The sequence below is a fragment of the Blennius ocellaris genome (assembly GCF_963422515.1).
Source record: "Blennius ocellaris genome assembly, chromosome: 22".
Classification (NCBI taxonomy): Eukaryota; Metazoa; Chordata; class Actinopteri; order Blenniiformes; family Blenniidae; genus Blennius; species Blennius ocellaris.
Window position 1 is genome coordinate 4,728,910 of NC_137671.1, and position 19,015 is coordinate 4,747,924.

General features: G+C 45.1%; 1 protein-coding gene across 1 annotated transcript; it reads right to left on the reverse strand.

The window, feature by feature from the left end:
* cand1 (cullin-associated and neddylation-dissociated 1) lies at positions 1–14,584 on the reverse strand. Its single transcript, XM_080518460.1, has 24 exons — positions 14,272–14,584; positions 11,104–11,247; positions 10,834–10,988; positions 9,785–9,908; positions 9,602–9,689; positions 9,357–9,525; positions 9,167–9,272; positions 8,037–8,182; positions 7,770–7,921; positions 7,543–7,683; positions 7,235–7,376; positions 6,880–7,088; positions 6,624–6,792; positions 6,452–6,541; positions 6,206–6,359; positions 5,878–6,115; positions 5,602–5,790; positions 4,912–5,055; positions 4,640–4,775; positions 3,099–3,371; positions 1,945–2,114; positions 1,704–1,868; positions 1,454–1,561; positions 1–569 (listed from the first exon to the last, which is right to left on the reverse strand). The coding sequence occupies exons 1-24, from the start codon at positions 14,337–14,339 to the stop codon at positions 345–347; spliced, it is 3,705 nt and encodes a 1,234-aa protein (XP_080374586.1). The 5' UTR covers positions 14,340–14,584; the 3' UTR covers positions 1–344.
* Positions 14,585–19,015: the final 4,431 nt, after the last annotated feature.

Genomic DNA, 19,015 nt, shown 5'->3' on the forward strand with positions numbered 1-19,015 from the left:
AAACATTTTCTGGAATTATTATTTATTCTTTTTGTTTGTTTGTTTGTTTGTCTGTCGGTATCGTCCATATGTGTGAACTGGTCTCTTCAAACAGCTTTTCATTTCAGTGCAATGCATGATGGGACGATCGTCACTAGGAGAGGGTGTGTCACTACGTGTGTGTGTGTGTGTGTCTGCGTCCTGTTGTCATGGAAACATGCTGCGGGGTTAGCGCTCCGGCAGCGGGTTGGGAGAGGGGGGGGGCGGGGCGGGGCGGGGCGGGGGCGGGGGGGGGGAGGGAGGGAGGGGTGGTGCCGTGTTGCATCGTGGGATCTTGTTTGGGTCCGTGTCGAGTCCGTCCGCTTCTAGCTGGTGTCCATGGACTCCATGTTGGCCGAGCTGGAGTCTCTCTGGATGGAGTCGAAGATGGCCGCCAGCTCCTGATTGGACGAGATCTGCGACTGGAACTCCGACATCAGCGGCGACTTCTCGGCCTCGGGGATCGTCAGCAGCGCCACCACGGCCCGCATCGCCGACCGCTTCAGCTCGTCCTGCTTCTCGAACTCCTGCTTCACGGAGTTGGCCTTCACCTGCGGAGACGGCGGGAGCGTCGCCGTTTGCCTTTGTGAATTACGGCTCGGGAGGCGGCGCGATGGCGTAACAGTAACAACGCGGTTCGACACGGTACGGTGCTATTCCGCGCGTCCGCCGCTCGTGCGTCAACCACGGCCGGCAGAATCGCGGACGCCTACCGTCGAAGGGCCTGATCAATATTGTGTCATTTTGAAAGTAGCGATATTGTCCACTGGACAAGCTGGAGAGCAGCTTCAGCAACAGACTGATTGAACCTCGCTGCTCTAAGGAACGATACAGGAAGTCCTTCCTCCCCACGGCAATAAGACTTTTTAACCCTTCTACCTCCGTCAGAGCCTCCATCATCACCACCTGGACTAAATTACATTGATACTTATATCATATATTGCATATTGCATGTACATATACATATATTTATACATGTGCAAGTACACTATTACCATTGTATTATTATTATTATTATTATTACTACTGATATATATATATATATATTGTTATTTTATTGCTACCATTATTAGTAGTACTATACACGAGTATTATACACTATTGCACATTGTTATCTGTATTATTGTTATTATTATTATTATATAATGCCTACTTCTAATGTCTCTGCCACTGCACCTTACTATCTATTTATCTTGCTTTTATCTCCTGCTTATTTCTAAGTGCCCATGTTCCGTTCTGTGTTTTACTTTATGTCTTATACCCAGATATTTTTATATTTTTATTTCTATGCTATTGTATTTTATAATATTCCTATGTACCAGATTGCTGCAACAAGACAATTTCCCTTCGGGGATGAATAAAGTAATTATCTATCTATCTATCTCTATGTAGCCAAGTGTCAATATTGTGGTGCTCGGTGGTATTTCTGGCGTACCTTGGTGGTGCAGGTGGCCCTGAGGGGCTCCACCAGTCTGTCCAGTCTCTGCAGGACCGCACTGGGACACAAAGACGACAGTCTGGCCAGCATCAGGAAGGTCAGCATCTGAAAAGCAAACATCAAACACCAGTCAGGTGATGAACTCTTGTGTTCACAGGCTGCGGCTATCGCATTCAAAAGTGAAGGCGTGTGCGTGCGTGCGTGCGTGCGTGCGTGCGTGTGTGTGTGCGTGTGCGTGTGTGGTCACCTTGATGTCGTAGTGGTCCTTCAGGCCGTCCTCCACGTGGTTCAGGAAGGTGAAGATGTCGAGCCGGTCGAGGCAGCTGTCCAGTAGGGTGTACATGCACTCGAACGCCGCCTTCCTCAGGTCCAGGCCGTCGTCCACCGTGTGTTTGAACGGTCCCATCTCCACCTGTACGACGGAGGGGTCAGAGCACTGCCTCTCCTCCCTCCCTCCCTCCCTCCGTCTGGCCCCGCCCCCACCTCACCTCTCGGATCAGCTCCTTCCGCACTTTGGTCTCGTTGTAGAGCTGCGGCAGCACCGAGTCCAGCAGCTCCCGGATCAGACTGGGCTTGTTGTGGGCCGCCGAGTTAAACGTTACCAAGGCGACGCGCCGCACGTTCAGGTCCGGGTCCTCCAGCGTCTTCAGGAAGTCACCTGAGGCGAGGAGAGAGAGAGAGAGGGAGGGAGGGAGGGCGGCGTTTCACTCATCAGGTGGTCGAGTTTCAGTCCAAAAAGGCTCAAACGGCGACGTTCAGTTTGTGTTGATGGAATATTGTAAAGTCGACAAGACGACCAGCAGTTATAGAATTTGAGAGTGTGCTAAACGTCCAGAGGGAACATAACACACACACACACAAAAAAAAGTTTTAAATATATCGGATATCATGAAAAAATTTTTTTGGGATAAGTTAATTTTCATTAAAATAGCATTTTCTTAAATGTCACTTAATGAACCTAATAACCTTCAAATTTGTACAGTTTTCTTAACTTACCGTATAAAGTTCAGTTTTTCCTTTGTAGCACTTTAAATGTTAAGTGCATCCATTGTTCTTCCCAATTTGAAGACATTGTAAAAACTCATTTGTATGGCATTCCTATTCGTGTGACGCATACGCATTTTTAAGTTTTTCCACTTAAAACGTGTCAACTGGGTCTTAGTTTCTCAAATAACAACATGCTGGAGCCTTCTTTTATGTCGTCATGGCAACGGCGTGCAACCCGTCCCTTGGCCTTGAACGCGACGCGAGCTTCTGACTTTTTACTCGACAGTTTTACTCGTCTTTTATAATCGCCACGTTTTATTCCTTTTACCAATATTTTTAATTGCCGTTATCGGCATCTTTCATCGTCTTTATACTGTGTGAATTATGTACGGTGCATTTTTTACATTTTACCCTCTTGTTAAACACTCGGTTGATTTAAAAGTGCTGAATGAGTGAAGGAATAAATAAATATAGAAACGAACAAAGCCCCTTTCAGACACGTCATCTAGTTTCTTTGTTCAGTTGAACAAAAAGTTGAATGGAGGAAACATAAATCATCAGACACAAGGACCCTTCTGGAATTGTTGCCACGGTAACCGTGCGTAACTAACACCTGCTCACCATTCATAAAAAAAAAAAAAAATGGGCGTCTTACCTATGCAGTTCTTGAGCAGCGGGTCGATGGGCTGCGGCTGGTCGGAGATGGTGAACTTCACCGCCGTCACCACGGAGCTGCGCGCGTACGACGAGCCCGACAGCAGGTAGCCCTTGAGGCGCGGCAGCAGCGTCTCGGGGTCGATGAGCGTCAGCTTGCCCAGGCACTCCGCCACCACGTTCCGGGTGCCCTCCTCCTGGCACTCGCAGTGTTTCAGCAGCAGCGACCACACCGACTCCACGTACGGCTTCAGGCCCGACACAGACGCCGAACCTGCACAGATAGATAGATGATTACTTTATTCCTCACCCGGAGGGAAATTGTCTTGTTGCAGCAATCTGGTACATACGGATATTATAAAATACAATAGAATAGTAATAAAAGTGAGAAAGAAAAATATACAAATATCTGGGTATAAGACATAAAGTAAAACACAGAACGGAACATGGGCACTTAGAAATAAGCACGTTTTAAAAGCAAGATGAATAAATAGATAGTAAGGTGCAGTGGCAGAGCCATTAGAAGTAGGCATTATATAATAATAATAATAGCAATAATACAGATAATAACAGTGTATAATAATAGTGTATAATACTCGTGTATAGTACTACTAATAATGGTAGCAATAATAAAACAATAACAACAATATATATATATATATATCAGTAATAATAATAATAATAAAAATACCAATAACAATAGTATACTTATAATAATAATACCAATAGTATTAGTGTACTTGCACATGTATAAATATATGTATGTGTACATGCAATATGCAACATGAAATATATGATATAATATAAGTATCAATGTAATTTAGTCCAGGTGGTGATGATTGAGGCTCTGACGGAGGTAGAAGAGTTAAAAAGTCTTATTGCCGTGGGGAGGAACGAAAATGTTAAAGTGGTTCCTTCTTTTGATCCTTTTGTAACTGCAAGAATTTGCAAGTCTATTCTGAAATTTACATATTAAAAGGAAATCGGATATTATTATATTTGCAAAAAAAAAAAAAAACCCTCAGTCACCTGTATCTGGACATCGTATTTTTTTAAATTCAGGATTAAAACAATTTGTCATCATCTGGAAATTGTTTTGAGTTTACGTGTCTAAAGTATCATTTCACATAAATCGGACACCTTTATTGTGAAAGGTGTTGTGTTATGTGACCTCCACAGATTGCATTAATTAACTTGGTTTTGAATGGCATTATTGCCAATCTAGTGTTTTTAGATCAGCCTCTGTCAGTTTTCATATTTATACTTTAAAAAAAAATAAAAAAATAAAAATCACATGGCGGCCGGATTAGATACTCTGGTGGGCCGCTTCTGGCCCTCGGGCTGCATGTTTGACACCCCTGGGTTAGACCCTCACTCACACAGGATGTGACCGAGGCTATGTATGTAGGTAGGTGTGTGTGTGTGTGTGTGTGTGTGTGTGTGTGTGTGTGTGTGTGTGTGTGTGTGTGTGTGTGTGTGTGTGTGTGTGTGTGTGTGTGTGTGTGTGTGTGTGTGTGTGTGTGTGCGTGCGTGTGTTCTCACTGATGATCTCCTTGAGGGAGTGCAGCAGCAGGTACTGCCTCTTAGAGGACGAGATCTCCTGCAGCACGAAGGGAAGATACTCCGGAAGGTTCCCCACCGCGATGCTGCCCAGAGCGTAGGACGCTGCGGACTTCACCTGCACGCACACACACACACACACACACACACACACACACACACACACACACACACACACAGATTACCACATTGCTCTAGTTTCAAGATTGCGTTCGTCAATTCCCCCCCAGAATGTGTGAGGCGAGGCTCCCCACCTCCTCGCTGGAGGACGAGAAGGCGTCCAGGATGACAGTCTTCAGCTCCGGCTGGCTGCTCAGGTCCACGTGGTGACCCACCTCGCCCAGCGAGAGCAGAGCCAGCAGCCGGATGGAGTCCGTGGAGCGGCTGTTCTTCACATCCTGCATAAACACACACAAGTTAAACCAGAGGTCTGCAACACGTTTCAATAAAAGCTCACGAGGTCGACCATCCGAATGCATAAAGTGTTGGAGGGGATGTGGAATGGTTGGCGATCGTTCACTATACTATAGAAAAATACCCGTCGAACTGAATGGTCCCCTACACGACACGGTAATGTCTTGATGGCCCATCTTTTTATGTATTTGTCTCATATCGGTTCTGTTGTCATAGTACTATTATTGCTATTTTTCTTACATTGTCATGTATATGCGGTCTTGCTGTCGAGAAAGGTTCTGTAACGCGATTTCTCATGTTCATGTTTATTATTAAAAAATAAATAAAAATAAAGTTCCAAAAAAAAAAAAAAAAAAAAAGCTCACGAGGTCATAAAAATGTTGCGATGGTAAAATATTTTCCTACATTTTGAGCAGTTTCAGCCCTTTTCAGCATTTTTTTTTTTTTTTTTTAATTCATTTGGTTTCATTTTGGTTTGCTTTAACTGTAAAGTCGTAGTGCAGGTGGTGAGCGAATGGAGCGCGCCTCACCTGGATGAACTGGCCGACCACGGCGGGGCCCTCGTTGGGGCAGGCCCGGGTCAGCGCCGCCACGCACTTGGCGATGGAGCAGTACGCCTGCTTGTGAGGCAGGGCGGCGCTCTGCGAGTACACCGGGCCCGTCAGCATCCTCAGCAGGTCCATGTAGCCCAGGCCGGCCGTTTCTGTGGCAACCAGAGCCTGACACACACACACACATTAGTCTGTGCCGCCCCCCTCCCCCGCTGCCTCCTCTCTACGCCGCTGCAGCCCCCCCGGGCTCAGTACCTGGTAGAAGTCCAGCATGGCGGCGAGCGCCCCGCCCTGCAGCAGCGGGGAGCGGACCAGGGCGATGAGCTGCTGCAGGATGTTGCCGCCGCTCAGCTGGCCCAGCGAGGACGGGTGCGTGACGGCCAGCGTGGACAGGAAGCTCAGCGCCATCTGGGACACGTGCATGTCGCTCTCCGAGATGAGCGGCGGCAGCTCCGCCAGCACGGCGTCCACCATCACCGGCGTCACCGCCGAGCTGCGGCACAGGCGGACGGCGAGGGTGAGGGAACCGTCACTTCCCTCGCCAAGTTCCCGAAAACCGACGGACAGATGTGCGCGTTTGTACCTGTAGTTCCTCAGCAGGATGTCCAGCGCCGCCAGCGTGCAGAGTTTCAGCGCTCGCTGGTTCTTGCGCAGGAACGAGGCGAGGATTGGCACGGCGTCGGGCAGAACGGGCCTCAGGTCGATCTTCAGCGGCGAGCCGGCGATCAGCGTCAGCGCTGCAGACAGGAGCGGAGGTTATGGCTTCCCAGCCGGCGGGAGACTCCGCCCCCCACCCTCGCGGCCCTCTGCTCGGGTGGGCGGGGCTTACCTTTGACCGTGGTGAGCCGGGTGATCTCGTTCTTCAGCCGCTCCAAGAAGATCAGCAGTGTTCCTGGAAGCTCGGTGGGCAGACGGTCACCTGGGCGGCCAAACGCAGCGTTACAAACATGGCGGGCGGCGGCGGCGGCGCGTCACGTGACCAGCTGGCTACTAGTGGTTACCTAGGTTACAGATGATTTGCCCCATGCAGGAGATGGCCCGCTCCTTCACTTCCTGGTCGATGTCGGCCGCCTTCAGCCGGCGGATGGTGCAGGTAAAGAGGTCGCTGATGTAGGGGGAGGGGTCAAAGCTGTCCGAGCTCTCCGATTGGCCGTCGAGAGGCCGGATCACCTGGGGGGGGGGGTTAAAAACAAAAAATAGGCATGAGAACAAAGAATCCGGAGGCGGTCCCGGTGGGCGCAGGTTCAATTCCCCAACCTTGACGAGCTGCTGCGTGACCAGCAGCGCCTCGGAGGTGATCTTGTAGAAGGGGTCTCCCACGCACGCCACCACGGGCGGGACGAGGGCGGGGACGTGGGCGTGGAAGGCGTGGGCGGGATGCGTGACCATGATGACGTGGAGACAGGCTAAGGCGTCGATCTTTAAATTGGAGCTGCTGGACTTGTCGTTCAGGGAGAAAATTATACCTGCAACACAAATCGGTACTTTGTCGAACACGGTGCTGCGAGGAAACTAGTTACCGCTAGTACAGCCGCGATATTAACGCGGCATTAGCCCGTGGCGCTGCCTGCTGGTAGCCCGTGGCGTTAATCGGAGTTAGCGGCGGCGTTACCTGGTATTAGCACCGGGATGTGCTGCGTCAGCGCTCCTGGCAGGACGTTCACCAGCTCCGTCAACATGTTGAAACAACACTGGCGAGTTTTGACACTTTTTTCCTTCAGCTGCTTGTGAAGAGCTTTGACTATCATGGGAACCTGCAGGGGGGGGGGGGGGGGGGGGGGCGACACGCACTCATGAGTAACATCGCTGGTTCCAGCTCCAGATAAATGACATTTTGTTGCAAAATTGTGCAAAACGGCTCATTTAATCATTTGGCGTCATCCGACTCGGCTCTACTTTCTTCCGCCGCGGCGCGTTTACCTGGCTCTGCAGCATCGTCAGCGGCGTCTCGCCCTGCTCCATGGCGTCGGGGTCGGTCAGCCAACTCTGCGCCGGCCGGGTCTGTTTGAGCAGCGACAGGTAGGCGTGGAAAACGTCCGCCTTCACGTTCTCCTCCCGCTCCTGAACACGCAAAAAAAACACGGGGAAGGGCCGCTCAAGACCACGCCGGATCGGCAATCGGCGGCGGCGGCGGACAGCGACGCTACCTTGAAGCGGCAGACGAGCGCCGGGGAGACGGAGCGGTAGAACTCCGGCAGCATCTCGTGGCGGGTGGAAACGACGGCGTCCAGACATTTGGCCGCCGCCCGGCGGACCTTCCAGCTCATGTCGTCGTCGTCGCTGTACTCGTCGTCACTGCCTGGATGGAGGAACGCCACAGAGGCTCTGGGGTTTAAGACCCGGAGTTTCGCCACGGATTCGCCACGTTGGAAGAAAGGGGCGAAGTGGGCGGAGTCTCCGGCAAGGACACGCACCTTGGTAGTCTTCGTCGTTCTGCTCGGCGTCCATGGCGTTGTCGTCTTCGTCCTCGTCGTCGAAGTTGTAGTTGGGGTCGTAGGTCAGGTACCGCAGGCATATGGAGATCACGGTGGGAACGTGAGGGTAAACTTCTTTTGGACACCTACATTAACAAAAAAACGAAAAACGAAAAGATGAAACGACACAAAGTATTTCCAAACTAAATTAAAAGTTCAATTTGTAAACAATTTATTTTAAAAAACTGTAAAATACAGAATATAGTGGGAAAATGAACAGTCAAGCATGTGTGGTTTATGAAATTTGTCCAAAAAAAACGCTGCATTAATGTGTAATTTTTCATAAAGTTTTAAGTATTAAGGTATTTATACTAATGTGGTTGACGATGTAACAGCAAAAGTTTTGGAAACGAGCACCTGCACTAGCTAATGTTGGCAGAGACACTTCACTACCAACACTTAACAGTTATTTAAAAAAACAGAACTTCTGAGATTTGATGGACTTTCCCCAAGTTCCAAATTTATATCGCCAGTGTCTTTTAAATGGAGGTTCTAAGTAATTCGACACAAAAAGAAAGTTCCTATCAAGTTACATATTGTCGTTTCAAAGCAGAAAACAATTGCAACTTGTTCAAGCCCTTGACCGTTCGGGTTCTTGTCCCCGATGGCAGTTTTCAGGAACCCCAAAGATTTCCAACCAGATTGAGATCAGAACTCATTTCAAGGTATTTAAGGTCTTTTTTTTTCTTCTCCCAACCAGTCCTGCCGGCTTTGATGTCTTTGTCTTGCTGGAAGACCTATGATCTTTGACACCAGGCGGGACTTATTGCTCTAGAAACTCCTCAGATTTCAAGATTCCTGCGATACGGTCAAGCCTTTCGGTACCAAATGCAGCAAAGCAGCCGCACAGCATTATGGTCCCTCCACCATGCCGAGTGGTTAGTAGGTTCTCCTTAACCGAGGTCTTGCGAGTGCTAATAATAGCCCCTTTGATGTCCTATCTTCACCATTGTGACGGTAGAACATGGAGCTTGAAGTCATCGTTCATTGGTTGATTCACGCCACGTGGGAAACAAAGAGAAATTCCAGTGAAGCAGCAGTGATGCGTGAGAGGCCGAGTCCGTTTTTACCTCCTGACGAAGGACTCGAAGGCCTGGATGCAGTATTCTCGGAGCTCGTCGTCGTCCACGTTGCAGAACTTCACCACCAGCGGGATGATCTTCTCCAGGTACTCTCCTGGGGAGGCAGAAGCAGACGGGTGAGCGGCGGGTCGGACGCTCCCGGGAAACCCCGCCGAGAAGTCGGGGGGGGGAGACCCACCGATCCGGTGCCCCGCCTGTCTGCTGATGGCCGCCGTGCACTGGATGTACGTCCTGGTGGTGGACATGTTGTCGTTCCGGCCCAGCTCGGTGAGGAGGTGCTCGATCAGGTCGATGAAGACCAGGTTCCCGCAGGACATCACCAGGTGGCCCAGAGCCATGATGGTCCTCTGGAACAGACACGGCCAAAAACGTCAACAAGCTCGAAACCAGGAAGGGGTTCGGGCGTCGGGAGTCTCGCCGTACCTTCCTGACGGCCAGTCTGGGGGACGTGAGCTGAGGCAAGAGGCAGCTGAGGATGGAGGGATGGAAGTTCACCAGCAGACCTCCCTGTCTGCAGAGAGAGAAGAAAGGCGGAGAGAGAGTCAAGGGTCAACAACTCCATCCATTCGTTCTTTCACTGTGGCTGAATATGCCGACGGGCCGTACCGGCACAGCATGTCGGCCATGATGTCCAGCGCCTCCAGCTGCACCGACACGTCTTCCTGCTTGGCGATGGCGCTGGTGAGGCGGCCCGTGATCTTCTTACAGACGCTGGCGGCTAACGCAGAGCCTGAGGAAGAGGAGGAGGAAGAGGAAGCGTGAGACCACTTCACTGGACGCAGGAAAACGCAACGCTGGCACGATGAAATATATAGTAACGATATGTATAACAAGTGTTTGACTTTTTTTTTTTTTTTTTTTTTTTTTTTTTAAAGGACATTTTTAAATACATTACAGTCATTCCAATGTGCTTTAATAGAGAAAATAGAAAAGCCCAACACATCCACATGAGCAAGCAGGTATGTTTGCGACTGTGGAAAGGTAAAACTCCCCCAACAGGGAGAAACCTGGTAGAAACCAGAGTCAGAGGTGGCGGCATTCATTGGGGTGAAAGGATAGAGAAGAGGAGAGGAAAGACAGAGAAAGACTTGGTGGGGAGATACATGCAATACCCTTGTTAGTGCTACATACATTTTTTTTTTCTTTTTAATAATACAGTAATCACAGTGATCCAAATATTTTCCAACTGCCATGAGATTAAACCAGCCTGAGCAACAACAGAGCAAAAACCAAAGTAATCACAACAATTATAACAGAAACAAAAGGACACAAAACAAAGAGAGAAAAAGAAAGAAAAGAAAAGAGAAAAACAGCACGAAACACAAACAAAAAGTGTTTGACTTCAGTGTGTTCAAAGTTTGAAAACTCAAATCTCTCCAGCGTTGGGTCGACGAAGTGAAAACCTTCATTTTTGTCGTTAAATGTTTGAAATCTCTTTCAAATCCATGACTTGAGCGCAGAGTCTTGACCATCTATGTGCTCAAGTAAACATATTCTGTACAGAAGAGCTTGTTTGTTTTGATGTTGAACTTGCACTAAATTCAGACGGTTTAATAGAATTTATTCCGTTGAATCGGGATTTCTAGTAAAAAACACTGGAGGATTCTGAGGAAAAGGGATCAAGCGGGGGGGGGGGGGGGGGGGGGGGATCTCACCGCTGGAGGCGGGCGGCAGCTCTCCGATCACCGTCTTGAGGCCGATGGAGGAAATGTCTCGGAGCTGCTCTTTGTCCGACAGCATGTTGGTGCACAGCGTGTCCACGATGGTCTCCACCTGGTACTCCTTCACCTTGCTGACCAGCGGGCCCAGGCTGACGAAGCAAACGCGCCCGCTGTTATCGAGACGCGCCGACAGGGCGACCGAGGATCGCTTCTCAAACGCACACACGCACACACACACACACACACACACGGTTTTCGTTTTACCATTTGACGGCCAGATTCTGAACCTCTCCGTTCTTGTCCTCCAGCAGCTTGAGGATCATCCGGACCACCTTCCTCTCGCTGTCGTCGTCCAGCTTGATGGAGTCTTTCTGGAGCTCCGTCATCAAGTCGTTGGTCGCCATGAATCTGGAAATAAAAAAAAAAAAACTGTTTCAATCCCGGTTTAACATCTTCAGGATTCATTCTTGCAGTATGATATACGACACTGTGACGACGTGACCTCGTCTTGTCTGGGAACGTTTTTTTTGGGGGTCCCATCCGAGCAAACGGCACAAAATACAACCTCGCAGGACATCAGTGTCTTATTGATTGATTGTATTGTTGCATTTATTTATCTATTATTATGATTTCTTGCGTTTATTCACGGTGTGGTGTTATATTATGAAATTAATAACATTGGATCAATGAAGAAGAAGAAGAAAAAAAAATAGGAAATGAGTGGACAGAGGGTTTCCATGATCAGTTATATAGAATGTAAAGAACGTCACAGTTTTAATGCAAAACAATTGTGTTCGTAGTCACATCTGGCTTTAGAGAGAATCTATGGCGGCTTGTGTTTGGTTCAGTTACCCGAGCAACTTGCTGTTAAAGTGACTCCAAACAGATGTGGCCCGTTTGGCAACGTTTTGAAAATGAGTTTTCGGTCCCAGTGAGCAAATCCGGAAATGTCGTCAAGGACAATTCGGGCTGTTAGTCAAACTGACGGCGGCGTGTTCGGAGAGGCGTTCAAGGTCAATCTCAGAAGATCAGTCATCGAGGCATTAGGAGGCAGTCGCACGTCAACGTTTCAAGTGAAAACGTGCCTTTTGGCATATTGGTTTCAGAAACGTTTCGCATTGACGCTGCGATGTTTTTGAAAACGATGTCCGTTTACACAGAAACGGCATAAAAATGCTGAAAACGATGACTGTGTGTTTCTCTCTCATGAAACCAGACACACATGCAGCAGAGAACAACACGCTGTAAACTTTAACAGCAGAACGCGGACATTCGCGTGGACAGACGGCCAAGCTGAATTGTTACTACTGCGACTTGTCAACTATAAATCAAACAAACAAGTCCCAGGAGAATAAGGACTGGCGGCATGAAGCGCAGTTACCTTTTCTGATATGAAAGGGCAAAAATGATGCGTTTTAACCCGACTTCCTGTTTATTGTCGTCCGTCCATTCTCCTCTGTGCTCCGGCATCAACAAGAACTGAAGCGCACTGGATATTTTTCTCACTATTATGTGTGAAAATCTCACCAAAATCAGCAGTTTGTCAAATACTCAGACCAACAACTATGTTTGAAATCACTTAAATGACCTTGTCATTATTCTTAAGCTCAGTTTGACCTTCAGCAGCTCATCTTCACCATGCAAACTTCTATCTGAAACCAAAATAAAGCTCAGAATGACAGTGGACATATAAATGTTAAATATTTTGGACGCATTTTATATCCACATCTAAACACCAAATTAAAAAGTAAGGTGTGATTTGGTCATTTTGTCGCATGTTCACAATTCGCATCCAGATAACTTTGCACACAGACCAAGATGTATCATACTTCCTTCAAGCTCAAACCATCGAGATAATCGAATAAACATGTCATCTATAAATAATTATTTGTAAAAACCCGTCTACGATATCTACAACAGCCAACATGTTAACCCCAGGGCGTATTGTAATACCACTTTGACCCATCAGGTGGAGCAGTGAGTCAGTCAAGAAAAAGATGGCAGTGTCACCATAAACAATAAGATGAACTTAAGCTAACTGCTCGTTTTCAGCGCACTCCGGACAGAGCGTTGTTGCAGGCAAGAATTCTCGCTACTGCCTCCGATGCTCAACAGTGGCATTACAAGAACCCTACACACTGCAGCAAAGGAACATTTTGTGCCTGAGGAGCAGATTTTTTTTTGTGGATTAACAGTTCACAAGCCAAAATTAGCAAACTACTCAAACTGACACACATCTTCGTAAATATGGAACAATTATTCACACGTTCAGCACTTTTTGGGTTCAGGCCGTCCTTCATGTCACTTCTTTTTTTTTTTTTTTTAACTATAAAAAGGCGGATTCTACTTTTTGATACATCACAAATAACTGTTGCATTTGCAGAGCTAAACACAGAATCAGTGTGTCCAGCTTTTGAAACAAGAGTTTTAGTGTAAATTGTGATTTTATTAGGGGGGGGGGGGGGGGGGGGGGGGTTTACTTCATCCACACACACGCAAAAAGATCTGTTTACATCATTCTTCCTTCAGGCTTAACTTATATAACCTGTTCTACCCGAAAACAGCAAAGTGGACTGTTGACAACATAGGCCGGCCTTTTTGTAGTGACATCCCTCCTATTCATAACTAAATCAACTCAAAGCGTTGCGAATGAAGGATATTTGTAAGAAAGCTCTATTTTACTTCAATCACTGTCAGTGTGTTTTCTTTCTTGAAGAAACAACGCTCACTTACATGTGATGTACACTAAATGCAACACATATCATGTCATGTTTGAATCTAAAACACAGAATTAGCGATTATTGCACAAAACACAGGTTTGAACCTCCGCTGCAGTGCATTCTAGAACACATTTTGGATCAAATAAGAAATATTGATCTCCACGAGAGTGGATCATGTAACAGTGGTGATTAATGGCAGGTGGCGGTGTGTGATAGCTCAATTTACCACCTTCAATCTGCATATTTGTGGAGAAATTAGACATTAAATGAAATGTATGATCTTGAAGTGGAGGCACACGGGGAGCAACAGCTCATTATAATGGCTGGATCTCTATGTTTACATGTCGTTACCGAGTTAGCCATGCTAACCACACCCCCGACACGTCGAGCCCGTGTTTTAACCGAACCGACACCGTCATTCCGCCCCCACCCCCCCCACCCGGCGAGGCAGGCCCTGGAAGAAGCCGCGGCTTGGGGGGCTCCGAGCCGGACACACGCCCGCCCCCCCCCCCCCCCCACCCCCGCTAGCGGTTAGCACGGCGGAGCTAACGGAACGGCCTGTCAAAGTTAGCCATTAGCTTCCCGGCCCCGCGGCCTACCCTCCCAGCCCGCAGCCGACAAAACCCGCGGTAAAGGCAAGCTTGTCCCGGTGAGAGCGAGCGAGAGAGGGAGAGAGAGCACCGTGCGGGCACCACGCTCCGGCCCGCTGTACCTGAAATCCTTGTCGCTGGAGGTCATCTTCTCCAGCAGGTTGGAGATGTGGTACGAGGCGCTCGCCATGTTTCGCCGCCGTGTTAGCCTCTTAGCCTCCCGCTCGTAGACTGCGCTCGGTGCCGCTCCGCCTGGCTGAGAGTCCCCGGGTGTGACCGCCCTGCTCCGACTCGTTGCTCGGCCGCCGCTGCTGCTCGCTGCCGCTGCTGCTGCTGCTCGCTGCTGCCTGGGGCTGAAGGAGCGGGGTTCGTGTCGGGGTCTCCTGCTGCCGCCTGTCTCTGCTGCTTCACACCGCGACTGTCGCAGCCCGGAGCGCCGAGTTTGGTCCGTTTGAATGGAGCTCCCGATGTGCCTGCAGAGGGGCGGGGTTAACGCGGCTGGACGCTGCGGGGTCAAAGGTCACCATCACCGTAGTATTATTATTATTATTATTATTATTATTATTGTTGTTGTTGTTATTATTATTATTATTCTGCATTCTTAGGGGGGGGAATCTAAAATCTAAATAAGAATTCTCAACAAAATATTTGTATTAGTAAGATTATTCAATCAATCTGTTTGAATCTATGATCATTCAAAGTTGCATTAAATTAAACTTTTGTTCAAAAAATAAAAATAAAATAAGTGTTAAAGAAATATAGAGTGATTAAATTGACTACATGATCAAATGAAGTCAAATGGACAGGAGTTAACCCGTTTAGCATTATTGTCGACCATTTGGGCATTATCATATTCCAATCTAACATGATTCCAAATTAGCTTACCAAGATTATAGTCCATTTTAGCATTAATATAGCCAAATTTATCATTATTATAGTAAAATTTAGGATTACTATGTCCAATCAAGTATTATAAATATATATTGTATATATTATAATATATGTTGTAAAGATACAATTGTTATAATCAAATTACTATTATTATAGTCCAATTTAGCACCAAGCTAGTCCAGTTTATCCTTATTAAGATTAAAAAGATTGCACTTTATTATTCACAAATGGGGAAATTCAGTAAATGCTATTACTACTATTATAAATATATGAATGTATTTTATTGTAGCTCAATTTTAGTATTATCATAGCACAAAAGAAAAGAAAGGAAATTACAGTTACAAAAATAGATACAATTATTTAAATAGTGACTAAAATACTTAACATGAAACATCAATATAATTTAAAGTAATACAGAAAATAAAACATTTGAGATTGTACATTTATATGGGTCAAATGTGTTTAAAACAATTTACTCAAACCCATGAGAAATGAAAAGGAATCATTTTAGAAACATTTAATGACCTTTTAGAACATTTCAAATGTGACAGAATAATTTCAAAAAAATATTAATGTGCGGATAAAAAGTTCAAGTTAAACTACTTTATATATAAGTTTATTTTACATAAGTTTTAGTTTTGACACGATGGAACACTATAACACAAGGCCTCATACGGTACGGTACACGACTACATTAAAGCCTCCATCACCTGCAGCAGGTGTTGCTATTGTGTGTGTGTGTGTGTGTGTGTGTGTGTGTGTGTGTGTGTCTGTGTCTGTGTGTGTGTGTGTGTGTGTGTGTGTGTGTGTGTGTGTGTGTGTGTGTGTGTGTGTGTGTGTGTGTGTGTGTGTGTGTGTGTCTAGTCGGTCCTCACTTTGTTGGAAATATTCACAACACTCCTTCAAGTCACAGTTCGGGTTTCTATCATATCAATGAAAGTCCTCACAGAGACGGTGTGTGTGTGTGTGTGTGTGTGTGTGTGTGTGTGTGTGTGTGTGTGTGTGTGTGTGTGTGTGTGTGTGTGTGTGTGTGTGTGTGTGTGTGTGTGTGTGTGTGTGTGTGTGTGTGATGAGTCACAGATCAGTTGAGTGGGATGTTTACAAACCCCCAGGCGCTCTCTCCCTGTTGACACATAATGCAGCCGCTGACATATGCATGGTGTGATTTACTCTGTGTGTGTGTGTGTGTGTGTGTGTGTGTGTGTGTGTGTGTGTGTGTGTGCGTGTCCGTGCACGCGCGCGTTTGACAGTAATCTATGAAATGAGGCTGCAGCTGCATCACAAATGCTCCTCGCCTCCTTCATACAGCTCAGGAAGTCATCAGGATGAAGATGAAGAGGAGGATGATGATGATGAGGATGATGATGGAACAGGATATGCGATGAAGACAATGAGTGACTGAGATTCTGAGTCCTGCACTGATCACCTTCATGAACGTGGAAAAGCTGCAGAGAAAATGTGAACTCAAATCCACAGCAGTTAGCCTTTAGCCACATTTAGCATTAGCATGACCCATTTTAGCATTATAATGGCTCAGCTTATAATCATTGGAGTCAACTTTAGCATTACTATTGCCGAGTTCAGCATTAATGTAATCCTTTTTAGGATTATTACAACCCAGTTTAGAATTATGAGTCAAATATAGCATTATTATAGCCCGGTTTACTCTTATTATTATTGCGCAATCTTGCATTATTATGGCTTAGTTTAATATTAGTGGCATCAAATTTAGCATTACTACAGCTGAGTTCATCAATAGTCAGTTTCAGCATTTTCATAACCCATATTATAACCCATTTTAGCATGACTATTGCCCAATTATGCATAAAATAATCCAGTTTAGAATTATTAGTCAAATTTAGCATTATTATAACCCTGTTCAGCATTAGTTAAATTGTAACCTAATTTAGAATTATTAGACCAAAATAGCGTAAATTAATTTAATTAATTTAGCCCAGTATAGCACAATTACAGCCGAGTTCATCATCATCATTGTCCAATCTAGCATTATTGCAGCCCAGTTTAGCATTATTATAGTTCAGTATAGCATTTGTATGATCCAGTTTATCATTATCATGTTCCACTCTATCATGGTTATCATCAGATTTCTCATCAACATTACCAAAATTAGCATTAATGTCATCCAGTTGAGGTTTAACTCTAATGATGATTATTATTGTCCAGTTTAGCTTAATGTAGCATTATTAAAAGGCAATTTGTCTCCTGAGTCCACATTTTCCCCGTTTTCTTTCAGATAATCCAGTTTTTTTAATCCAGTTTTACCACTTCAGTTTGGAGGATGAGATTTTGAACACAGAAGTGACAAAAAGTGACAGAAGCTGATTACAAAGAAAATGTTAAACATGTAATTAACCTGGAGCCCACACACACACACACACACACATACACACACACACACACACACACACACACACACCTCCCTGTCCTGACTTGTCGGTCAGGAATTTGCGTCGTTCTCTACCTCTGCTGCGGTTGAAAAGCCGTTTCTCTCCATGATCCATACGTTGAGGCCCACAATGAAAACCCAACCACATAAATCTAATTAAATCACGTACACCTAATTCAACATGTCTGAAGATTAATATCTAATCACTGAATCCAACTACTTCCCCAAATTTCAGAAATCACATTTCATGATTATAATTTACAATAATACAATACTTTATCACTTTTTTGCAGACTATTTTCCATTTGTACATTTAGTTTTGTTGTTAATCGACTATTTTCTAATCAAATTAAATGATTTGGGGAATGACTGTCACAGTCGTTAACTTCAACATGGAACCCGATTCCAATATGAGCTTTGACATGTATGTTTACCTTTCAATTAACTACTTTAAATCAATATAGAAAAAGATACAAAAACAATAATTTCCAGTCAAATTATGCATATATATAATTTTTTTTAATCCAATAAAGTGAACTTCCTGCCTCAGGATACTTCGATTCATTCATATAATCTGATTTGATAGATTGTTTGTAGTCTGTCTTTCACGGTCTGTGGCGCTTTTAACCCCGATGGCTTATGGGTATTGTAGTATTTGGTGTTTTGAAGCCCCGGTTGAAACGCAGTCAAGAAAACAAGATTGCTTTCCTTTATTTAAAAGGATTGACTCACATCACTTAAATTATTCATGTTCCAAAAACCGTCTTGTATTTTGAACAAATATTTTTGACTTCAATACTCGACATATATGTGTAACAATACTAACTTTATTATTTTTAATATTGATTGTACAGATTAAATTAAATTAAATTGACTACTCAGATTTATTTTTCTTGGTCACATATCATCAACAGTTTACAAAAAAAACAACTATACAAGTTAAGATGCTTGAATTAACTGTGAGATAAATAGTCACAATAGACAGTATACATATGAGATATAACCACAATATTTGTAATACAAATGTCAATTAAATTTTATATCCATTAAAAAAAATAAATCCACCAACAACATTTAGAAGATGAAAGTACTGAATTTGTTAAAGAGCCATATTGTTGAATAAAAGAAGTGCTTTATATTTAAAGAAAAATTAGATGGAAAAAAATCAAGATGTAGAATTTCCATAATTACAAGAAAATATTTGTAAAGATTTAGATATTTGGAAAAATTATGAAATAATTCTAATAAAGAAATACAAGTGCATATTTAGTAATATGTTAGAAATAATCACAATGTATTTTTCCATTGGAAAACGGGGAAATTAGATCTTAAAACTTGATCAAAGTTTCCATTAAAAAAAGGAGGAAATCAGAGAAACAGAGTTTGTGGAGAAAGATTCATATGATGACATGACGGATGTAGAAGTAGGAAAAAATAAACAACCAAACAAGTGAAAACCTCAAAGAAAATGAAACATCTGACCTCCAAATGAAGGAGGAGAGAGAGAGAGAGGGAGAGAGAGAAAGAGAGAGAGAGAGAGAGAGAGAGAGAGAGAGAGAGAGAGAGAG